Source organism: Barbatula barbatula (genome assembly GCF_947034865.1).
Source record: "Barbatula barbatula genome assembly, chromosome: 15".
Taxonomy (NCBI): Eukaryota; Metazoa; Chordata; class Actinopteri; order Cypriniformes; family Nemacheilidae; genus Barbatula; species Barbatula barbatula.
This window is the reverse complement of record NC_136778.1, coordinates 8,365,266-8,376,769: the sequence shown is the minus strand read 5'-3', so window position 1 is coordinate 8,376,769 and position 11,504 is coordinate 8,365,266. Positions and strand designations below refer to the sequence as shown.

Below are 11,504 nucleotides of genomic sequence, written 5' to 3'. Positions count from 1 at the left end.
TTCCTGTCAATCCATGTGGATTTTGTCCGTCGTTTATTGCTCCCCGAACTCTTTGTAAATCGATTTGAATAAAAGCGTCTGCTAAATGACTAAATGTAAATGTCCGTAAAGAATGCACTGTCACTTTAATTGAGCGTGAGCAGTGCAGCAAAAATAGACTCCGCGCAGAAATGAACGCTGGACTGCTGCTTTTTCGCCGCTTCTGCTACGCGAGCACACGGTGCTTACGTGTACGGTATGAATGCTCTCATCTGTTAACAAAAGAATATGCTGCTTACGCACCGCTTAAGCGTGCTGTGTGAAACGGGTGTTAAGTTGGAGGTATTTATAAAAGATAGCACAAAAAAGCAAAACCAAGTGTACTGAAGCATAATAATATATTTAACAAGAAAAACATGTAAATTAGATACTTTACAGTTGCTTACAAAGTGTTTCATACACTAACAGTGTGCAAAACATGAAAAAAATTGAAGGCGTAATTATCGAAATACAACAACCAAAAACTAGCTGTTCCCCTTTCATCAGCCAAATATTAATGTGCTAAACACACAAATATTAATGTACGTAGCACACAGGCTTACATGTCACATTTGGCAATCCGAAACATTACTCCCAAAATAAATAAATTATATACTAAATATATATAATATGTCTATAATAACTAAACAACTCTCAGCATGTACTGAAATGTAGAAAGTTAATCTTCACTGACCTGATTACTTTGACCTAGATTGGCAGGCACATAGTAATGCAGGTCAGAGTCATTATCAACAGTTTCGATAAACAAAAACCAATACATTTAATAGTAACATTTTTCTGTACATGACATCACTCTGGACTGTTCAAATGTGAAAAGTGGTACGAAATATTTGCTTGTTGACGGTTGAAACAGTGATTGATACAGTATGTGTCCGACTGACTGATACCAGGATATAAGATCTTTCTGTAGCACCCAAACCCTACAAGCTCTGACAAGGCATCAGGTGGCATGTTTGCTACGTCTGTGGTGCAAAGGGATTCAAATGGAAGAACAAGCACAAGGAAGCCTATACAGTAGAAGAAAGTGGTAAGATTTATAGAGGCTCTTCTGTCTGGGAGTCTTGGATTTGCTTTGGCCTGTCCAAGAAGTAAAATTTTCTCGGCATGCATTTGCAATTTGACTAGAAAAATGTGCAGAAATACATGCTACGAAAAATATTCCTACAAGAATGTGTGTAGTCTCCCAGGATAAACAACATCAAAAATACATTTTGTTAGCCTTAAAGGGACAGTTAATGTTCTGTTTGTTTACTCACCCTCCATGTGATTGAACTACTTTTGTATTTAACACAAAAGTTAGTTAACAGAGGCTACAGTTCAATAGATCTATCCACTGTCGTTATCTACTTTCATCATATAGCAAAAAGTAGTTTGGACACTTTATTTAAAAAGCCATACAGGTTTGACATGAACGTGTGTAAATGACAGAATGCTTTTAAGTGAACTGTCCCATTAATGTCACACAAAGTAAAAAAAAAGTAAATAATGAGGTTTAGAAAAGATTGAAGAAAGCCATAATGTGCAAACCCTATAAAACAACCAGTGTGTCCTGCATCAAACAAGGTCTCCAAACATGACAGACCTGCTCAGTGTCTTCAGCTCAGACAAGACGGAAGGCCTGAGTCTTACATCGGCGCCCCAGCTGAAGCTACAAAGACTGCTCAGAGACGTAAACCTCAGTGGACTGAGCCGAAAGTGACCTCCTGAAGGTGGAAAGGACCTCTAGGTAGGAAGAGGGTCGTCGTCACCACGTTTGCACTTGCATTTGCAGCAAAGCACAAAGGGAGTCACCAGGAGAAGGAAGGGGGAGGCCACCAGCAAGAGGAGACCGAAACCTGCAAAGATCCCTACAACCTGTGCACGGGGAATGAGTAAAGAGAGGAGGGGTGGAAAAGAAGGAAAGAGAAGTGGTTGTATTAAAAATTAAATAGTATTCCTGATGATTGCAGAGGTAAAAAATATAGCTCTTTGTGAGGCTGCTACCGGTTCAATGTAGTAAATGAAGATCAATCCACTAGGGGGCAGTAATGGTTTAGTGGCTGTTTTACTGTTGACAGTAATGTCTGCAATCTGCTAAAAATTCCCAATACAATAAGACTGCTGCAATCTCTCTTATACAGAGAGCAACATTAGCAAGTTTGAGAAATAAACAAAGCAACTCTTGAATTCACTCCCCATTCACTTTCCTTAGTCATTTTTATTCCTACTACGGAAAGCCAATGGGGCCATATTTTGAAGTAAACTATTCCTTTATATATTATTAGCACAATATGGCTGTATTATAGAATGATGAATGACACAAATCTGGTTAATCTCAAATACCCAGACCTTATGAAGTGCTAAACAAGCCAGACGTGATTCATCTGAGACCTGCAGTCTAGAGAGACAGCACACACCTGTGTCCGATGCCAGATGACGGAGGCTCTGGAGTGACCCAGTTTATTCCGGCAGGGTCCTTTATCATAGTGAATCAGTAGGAAGTCATCCTGAGGAAATGAAGAAATCTTAGTGTCACTAAAGATGAATATCATTCAGCCCAAGTAAACCAGCCCAAGACTCAAATGTATCTGTAACTGTACTGAAGAAATAAGAAATTTCCCCATAGAGGTGCAGCTGTGTGTTGTTTGTGATTAGGGCGATAAAGCTGTGAGGATCCATGCCAGAATCTCTCAAAGTGCTCAGCCGGGCTGATACAGTGAGCTCCAAAGGTCTGAGACCAGACCAGTCTGAGCTCTTTATATCAAATACCAGACTGAGCTCTTTATATCAAATTAAGAAATTAAGATCTGAAATAAAAACATTTTCAAGATTCTAGACATCAGTCTCCAATCAAATATGCACATTTATGACACTGGCGTTATCTCTGTACAACAAACCGTTTTGCACAAATTTATACTTATCCATACCAGCCTGAAAGGATGTTGTCAGTATCCAAATAAGAAAGAATTTATTTTATGCAACTTCACTGAAATAAATACTATATTGGATTGTTAGAAAATGCAATGTACATTGCATAGAGAAAAACTTGCAATAATTCCACACATTTTAATACCATATATAGTGATTATTTTATGTATCTATTTACTTTTATTATAATGTATGCGTTGTTGCAAGCTGCGTTGCAACAACGAAAACTGTGAAAAGCGCTATAGTAAAATTGTATTGAATTAAATTGAATATTTCTGATTAAACCTCTTGTTAAGTGTAAGTTTTTGCAATTATTTAAAGTTTGGGGTTATATTGACCACATAGATCTTAAGGCGCTTTCCCACTGCATAGTACTGCACAGTATAGCTAACTTTTGGCGGGTTTCCACTGTGTACAGTACAAAGTACCTGATACTTTTTTAATACCACCTCTGTTGAGGTTCTAAGCATGCTGTACCGATACCAAAATGTGAATTTATAATCCTCACTCACTCTGAAGCGGTACTAAACCGCTGTGGAAAAGCAAAGTGAGCCGAAGTGAAATGAGTTGTACCGAGCAGAGTACTAAACCTGACGGTACCATGCGGTGGAAAAGCGCCAATAGATGCTTCAAATTCTTAAAAATACGCACACTATTAAAGCACTAGTTCCAGGGGGGACATGGGAGGAGATGTATTTATTTAACATTATTTAAATGGATTTTCTTTCTGACTAGTTTCAAAAATTTAGCAACATTTCAAACATGTTATATCTAAAACTTACATCAAGTGACTCCAGGCAGTACCAGCAAAAGGCGTGTTTACAGTTCTTGCACATCATCTGCGCGCAACCTTCATCTCTCTCTATGTACACTTTACACTTGGGACAGCGTTTGATCAGAGCCTCATCATCCTGATTCTTCAAGTTAGAACTGAAAAACATTTAAATATGATGCAGATTTTAAAAAATGCATATTCTCTTAAACAGACAGAAGTAAAGGATGTATGCAAGTTGCACATTAACCAATTTACACCTAAATTGATTGTGATATAAAATGGAGAGATAATCTGAGGTGTGATCTTTCTGGCTGCCTTATTACTTTTGTGCCCCAGAGAAAAGCACATAACCTCAGGTAGCTCCAGCGGGACGGTGCTGTATGTTCTCTACAAGTCTTAATGACAAGTAACTGGGGCAACCTTTATATATCGCATTCATTATAAATTTGTCATAAGACAACAGATAAGGAATATTTTCAAACACACAAGGCAAAATTAAGATATAAACCTAACATTTTTAAGGTTTTGAAGTATGTACCTATTCTCCCCGGGCAGAAAGGTGGTAATAGGAAGGCTCTCCTCACACCCCTGACCTGTGTGACAATCTGCCCTGCAGGCCGAGCAAAAACGCAGGCTGCACTGAGGGCACTGCACCGGCTGCACAGCTTGCACGTCATCTTCCTTTAGCTGACACACCGCTTGGCATGAGGACGATGGGCACCAGGTCCGACAAGGATCCAAAAGCACCTCTGCAAGAAGAATGCATATAATGCATTCTGTATCAACAGTGTGTGTGATAGGAACTGTAGATGTCTACACCATATAATGTATGCGTGCATTTGCATTTATGCATTTTGCAGATGCTTGAAAGTGACAGTGCATTCATCTATACATATTTTTCTCAGTATATGTGCTCCCTGGGGATCGAACCATAAGATTTGTATTACTAATGTAATGCTCTATCATTTGAACTACAGGAACATGCATGTATGCATATGCAATAATGAAACTCACCACGCTCAAACTGGAGTCTCTTGTAACGCTGCATGACGTCAGCAGCCACCATACACTCAATCTACAGAAGAGAGAACGTGTATATGGGATAGGAAAAACAAAAGCATAATTGTTTCTTGTCTCTCACAAAACAAATTCAGTGTTTGCATGTCGTGCCTGTATTTTAAGTGAGTTACCTCAGTTTCCAGTAAATGTCCCTGTTTCGGGCAGGCAGAATCCGGACAGCTAATGGCCGTTTCAAGGCCTTCTTTAATGAGCAGGTCAACATATTGCTTCAAACACTAAAAAAGACAGATTTCGGTGAAGCCATCTTTGAAAAACACAGAATAAAGACTCTGTCATAGAATGAAAAGAGTCCTTACCAGACTGCAAAACACGCACTGGCACTGGGAGATGGTGGTCGTCTGCTCCACGGGAAACTCTCCCAGGCAGAGTTTACAGGACAGAAGAGGCACCAGATCAACATCACAGCTGGGTTCGTAGCGGGAGCTGCTCATGGTACTCGAATCTGGGACGCTAGGAGACACAGACAGACAGCAGGAGTGCAGACATCAACACTTACCTTATTTACTTTAATGTACGTCACTGGTCTTAATGTGAACAATTCATGTGATTACTTCAGCTCTAGTTTTACGATGACTTCACAAAGTCCTCCCACCACCAATCACGAAGGCTTCATTCTGTAATATAACACCCACTTTTTTAAATCCAACCAATTCCTGATGATTTAAAACTGCATTGAACCTTTTTCCCTCGATTCATATTTTGTTTCACCTTGAAACTGAATGAGGAAGCTGTCAACCAACAGTTTGAGAGATTCTCTCTAGTGTTTGCCGAGGGCTTGCCAGATCATTCAGTGTCAATATCTCGCACTATTGTATGCTGCTAGGCAACCCAAAGAAAGCTAATGACCATCTCTCAACAGGAAAGCCGAATACAGTACATACTCCCTCAGAGAGCACGAGCAGCCAGCAAAAAACAAACCCAGCTCTTCAACACACACAAACACGTACGTTACTGTAATGCACACATTCAAACACGCTTGGCACCTTAAAATGTTTCAAAAAGTGTTTACTGGTACAAAATGTGGTCATTTACTACCAACTAACTGTCCAACCTGAGCTATGTAAATTGGGGTCTGGTACATTTCTCCATAGCAGATATATGTGTGGGTGGAGACAGATGGAGACTGTGTGCTTTCGTCTGCAGTCTCTTATAGTGTTAGTGGTGGAAAGACTCGACAGTCCAAATAGCATCAGCATCTCAGCGGGCTTTGAGTGTGTGTGTGTGTGTCTCTCTCTCTCTCACTTCAGTCAGCACACCCACACAACTTCACCCAGACAGTCTCAACCATATGCAAAACACTGAATCTTGTATTGTGTCCCATAGCAATAATACTGAGAATAAATCACAGTTTCTTTCCGCCGTAAACAAAAAGCAGTGTAACAAGTAAGATTCATATTTACTTACACAAACGGTTCTTGGCCACAATTGAATACCATAGCAGAAGAAAAATGCTTTATAAATGTATTGTTCTGTTGAACACAAAAGAAGATATTTTGAAGAATGTAGGAAAGCAAAACTATAATAAAATTGACAAATTATGAATACTTTCCTCTAGTTGAACCACTTCAGCTGCACGCTGCTGACAGTTAAAATCCAGAACATTAGTGTCTTTCTGTCATAATCATTCACTTACTGCTATTAGAAAAACATTGTTGATGTAGTATGTAGATATTGATGAATGTGTAAATTATGGGAACAAAATATTGTGTGAAGCCATGTGTCTGAATGCTTTCTGTCTTGAGATCTGTTAGACTTGTGGCTATAAAGAACATATTTCCCAATTGATTTTCAAGAACATCTATAATTTGTTTATTAAATAAACATTATACAAGAAACATTTAAAAGTTAAAGAATATTTAATAATTGTAAAGTAGGCTTGGTACATGATTTGCAGGTGAAAAAATAAATTTTCAATCACAGAAAATGTTAAAATGTAGATACGGTATATCGGCCAATGTATCGGTTATTGTTATCGGCCAAATGTGACATATCCGTGCATCCCTAGTTATAAGCATTCAACCAAATATCTTTCTCTGCGTTCATCAGAACAAATACATTTATACAGATTTGGAACATAGAACCATTAACCTTCATTGTTCATTCATGTAGCCCAAAACTAATGGCAACGCACAAATTGGTCAGAAAGGGAAATAATCTGTTTAGTTGGGTCATGGATGGCATTACAGCACAAATGACCTTGTAAGTGTGCAGCCTGGCACTGTAATTGAACTTCTGTATCTGCTGACAGAGGCAAAGTCTAGCACTTTAGCAAATATTTTCTGAAGTGCTTGCACTTTCATTTAATTGGGAAACCTGTTTCGCTCAATTTTGCCAAAAGTGATGGTGGTCAAGAGACGCAGTGGATTATTTGAGCTTGTAGTGCAAGTACAAAAAAATTATATAACAAATGATATGAATGTGTTAGGCAAGATCTATTTTTAATCTATCTAGGCTAAAGATAAATTAAGCCGTTCTCCATTCACAAGCCTACACAACTGTCACTCCAACTGGCTGTTCTGTGCAGAGTAGAGATGGCTTTGGGAGAGATATAAAATCATATGCTGCCTCTTACATAAATAAACACATTTCAAAGGCCGTTTAGTGTTTACACCTGGTATTGAGATTAAGCTTCAATAAATCGGTTAAGCTGGTTAAGCTTCAATAAATCGGAGTCCAAAATGTTTTGTGTTTGAATCACAAAATACATACAGTGGTGGCCACATTTTAAAGGGAACGTTCACCTCAAAACAAACCTGCATTTGACTCTTTCCTCTGTGGAGCACAAACAAAGATTTTGAGAATATATCCCTTTAACATCACGTGTAAACAAGGTTAATATTGTTACCTCACGGTTCTACGAATGCTTCACACCAGCATTCTCAATAAAGCCGGCAGAAACTACACATTCTACACAACACACACACGCATTTGGCAGATCTTCAAATGTGTGTCAGCAACTATACCACAGTGGCAAAATGGATCAACCTTATTGCTTAATTGGATTACAATACAAAGTGAAAAAAGACTGTGCTCATCACGTTCCTGAAAACCCAAAGCAAAGGTGTTTCATTTAACAATAACCTGTTAAAAATATGTATGTATGAATATCCTAATCAATATCTTTATATCAAATAATATAAATATATTCGGTCATTATACTTGCAGTGTTAACTTGTTAAAAAAGGTTTGCTTGTGGGGTAGAATTGTAGAAATGTGAGGAAAACCTAAGAGGAACACACAATAAAATAAAGGCTAATTCTGCAAAAATCCCAGAACAGCGTGATCAATCATAATCCCTGCAAGAGTTCCTGGAGTGTGGAGGGCAGAGGAAGACGTGTGTTCCTGCCAAGCACAGGAAGTGAGCTCTGCCCAAGGAAATGGCAAACCTTCCTGCTGTTGGCATATGCATGACTTGAAAACAGTCACTCTGAAATTAACTTTCAGTACAGCCCAAGAAGAGTAAAGGATTACAGAAGGTAAACAAGTATTACGAGTATAACTCACCCAAAATAAACATTATTTAATCATTTACTCAACTTTATGTTGTTTCAAACCTGTATGACTTTCTCAGCAGAACACAAAAGAAGAAACTGAAGATTGTTGGTAACCATTGGACTCCATTGACATCTACTGTATGGACTCAAAACCACTAAGACATTTCTTAAAATATCTTTCCAGTTATTCTGTCATATACAGTTTTGAATGACATGGGGGTGAATAAATGATAAATACATTTTTATTTTTGGGTGAACAATGCCTTGAAAGGGATGTCATCATTTACTTACCCTTAGTTCCAAACCTGTATACATTTATTTGCTAAGCATAAATGAATATATTTAGAAGAATGTCAGTGACCAAACAGATCTCATCCTCCATTGACTCTCACAGTATTCATTTTCCCTACTATGGCAGTAAATGGGGGACGGGATCTCTTTGGTTACTGACATTCTTCCAAAATACCTTTCTCTGTGTTCATCAGAAAAATGTAAGTATACAGATTTAGATCAACCTAAGACAAAGTAAATGATGAAAGAATTTGTATCTTTGGGTGAGCTATCCCTTTAAGCTAGAAACTGCACGATTCAGTATTTTTCGAAACTAAATTGATCAATCTTAACGAAATTGATCAAGTCCAATTTCAGTTAGACAACATGAAGAATGATTTATCGTATTACTTGAATAGCGGAGATCAAAGGATTTGTAACAGTTCAGAATGCATACGCTACGTAATGTATCTTTGCTCATTTCGTGAAATACCCAAAGAACCTTTTACCCTCACTAGATTTAAACGCTACAAAACGGATCTCTCATCACAGCATTACGTAAAGGAAAAAGTGCCAAAGATTGATGTTATATTTGACGTTATAAACTACCTTGTGTGGTTTAGACCATGAAAACTGGGAGTGGGAGCTGGAAAGCACAGCGTGTTCCGGACACAGGAAGGTGATGTGAATTCATGAAAGGGACATTCAGATCTGACCAGCTGTACTACAGCAAACGCTAATGCCCCTCTTTCATGCTTAGCCAGGTTCTTTAACATCACACCAGGCTTGATCAGCTTCCCCTCCCTTCACCTTTATGCCTTCACATCCCAATTTGGGTTTCAGGCATCAATCGTCACATAATCCATCTGTAGTCTCCAGGAACTCCTACCACTAGCCTCCAATCGAAATGTCAGACATGACGCTACAACTACACCACACATTGGGTCACTTCCAGATTGGCTACAGACCAACAACTAAACAAATGCTATAGCTGTGGCCACCAGTGGAGTCGAACTAAGCTGTAAGGCTTTGCATGTGTATATGCATGAACAGACACAAGGCCTTGTGCCCCTCTACAAGCTTTGTAGAAATAAGTTTGGAAGGGTTTGTGTGGACATATTTGTCATTAGAGGAGCACATGATCATTGAAAGATACTTAAAACGTATAATAAAAGGAGAAAAGTATTTACTCCATATTAGCTGGCTTTGAAAACAATTCACGTATTTGGCATGCTTGTGTGTTACATAAAAAATGTCACTACAGTAGAGGTTGAGATCTTATTTCAAATGGATCCCAAATAAAATATTCGGAACCAATGCACCCTTAACTACACAATAGATATTCCCCCACTAAATAAGCACATGATTTTCTTATCCATTAAAGCGACTCCCAGAAACACTCTGGAATAGGTAATGTTTTGACTGGGATGAATTCAGGAATGTCTGAGCAGTCCAGTACCAGTAAGGACACTGATGTACAAAGAGCAAAACATTTTCTATTCACATGACTGACAACTGTATCTTATAATATGAACAAGTACATTAAAGCGACCGAGGGTTGCCCTACGAGAACTTGTTGTATCATCAGTGTTCTTAAATGACACATGAGGTGCAATGGAGTTTCCCCGGATTATGGAAATCTCATAAATCACAGCATGCTAATATTTGTCAAAGGCCTCCAGTGCAATGCATACCTTAAAAAAATACATATTTGTTACATTTTATAATACAACATAAAACGTTACTACATCACTGCTGTAATATCAGAATGACGTGCCAAAGTGATGATTTAATGTAACATTTCGTTATGCGTCATATAACACTATGCTTACCGTGGGTTAAATATCAGTTGTCAATCCGTTACTGAAGGATATTAGCTTCATGAATAAATATGCTCAGCGTTTTATAAAGCAGCATTTGTCGCAGTTACATTAAGAAATCCCAGCTCACGGGTCTTCCGTCAGCATTCAAAACCAGTAATACACGAAATCCCAAAGAAGCGGGTTTTGTCCTCTAATGAATCTCAGCTGGTCGGACTGGTTGTTTAGACTCTCTGGAGCGGCGCCATTTGACTGCGCTGGAAGGCGAGCGACTCTTGAGACAACACCGATGTGCTGTTCTGAGATCAGACGACTCGCTGACGCCCTCTGCAGACTTTACGAGAAACGGGAATATACAGCCAACGCTTACACTAATTGCAGTTTTATAGCAGGGGAAAGAAAATGGAAGTATACTGCCATCTGCTGTTGATAAAGAGGCAGTGACCAATTTCGTGCTTTGACCGCAGTTGACCTTTCTTTTTTCGCAACGTCCCCTCAATTAATTGTGTAATTAATAAGTTTATTTCCTTTGCTTGTTTATATAACTTTGATAGTTCTTTCAACGACTGCCTATACCATGCACGTAAATGTGTTTTATATGAATGAAAAAGGTATGGCTATAGTGCACACACACCTTTTTTGTTTTTTTTGTAAACGTTTGCTTTTAGGTGTTACATTAAGGAGTCTTGGTTTGATCCAGGTCTTATAAAATGACAGAGCCTAACAAAAATATGAGATAAAATCAATATGAAATAGACCACAAGATATGTTTCCAATGTCATGTGCATATACTGCACTGTTACAAAATGTTACAACATACTTTTGTATCCACATCTCTACACTTACAGCTTATAATATAAATCTCAAGCCCGTAGGCAGGGGGGGGGTTCGGGTGGTTCGAAAGAACCCCCCCCTCACTGCCAAAGGTCCAGAATTTAAGTCGGTTTTTTTCATGTGCTTATTGTCATCATTGTTTTAATCAATGCCTGTGACAAATTTCTGGGTTGCTGTTTCAAATGAATATGATTATTATTGCAGGACGCGTGTGTGTGCGTGCGCAGACAGAGAGAGTTCTCGCGATACACTTTTCAAAGCAACGTGAAGAAGCATCGCCTCTGA

The 11,504-nt window shown here is 38.6% G+C and overlaps 1 protein-coding gene across 1 annotated transcript; it reads right to left on the bottom strand.

The window, feature by feature from the left end:
* Positions 1 to 777: 777 nt before the first annotated feature.
* On the bottom strand, positions 778 to 10,742 carry rnf144ab (ring finger protein 144ab). The gene is made up of 8 exons (XM_079474080.1): positions 10,398 to 10,742; positions 5,098 to 5,251; positions 4,912 to 5,016; positions 4,736 to 4,796; positions 4,260 to 4,470; positions 3,729 to 3,876; positions 2,436 to 2,525; positions 778 to 1,893 (listed from the first exon to the last, which is right to left on the bottom strand). The coding sequence occupies exons 2-8, from the start codon at positions 5,230 to 5,232 to the stop codon at positions 1,762 to 1,764; spliced, it is 882 nt and encodes a 293-aa protein (XP_079330206.1). The 5' UTR covers positions 5,233 to 5,251; positions 10,398 to 10,742; the 3' UTR covers positions 778 to 1,761.
* Positions 10,743 to 11,504: the final 762 nt, after the last annotated feature.

Bases quoted from the DNA above. Each gene is read 5' to 3' on its own strand.
- rnf144ab (XM_079474080.1), bottom strand. From the start codon at position 5,232: ATGAGCAGCTCCCGCTACGAACCCAGCTGTGATGTTGATCTGGTGCCT. The intron at 5,017-5,097 runs GTAAGGACTCTT...TGTCTTTTTTAG, and splicing joins AGTGCGTGTTTTGCAGTCTG to TGTTTGAAGCAATATGTTGA. The intron at 4,797-4,911 runs GTAACTCACTTA...TCTCTTCTGTAG, and splicing joins GACATTTACTGGAAACTGAG to ATTGAGTGTATGGTGGCTGC.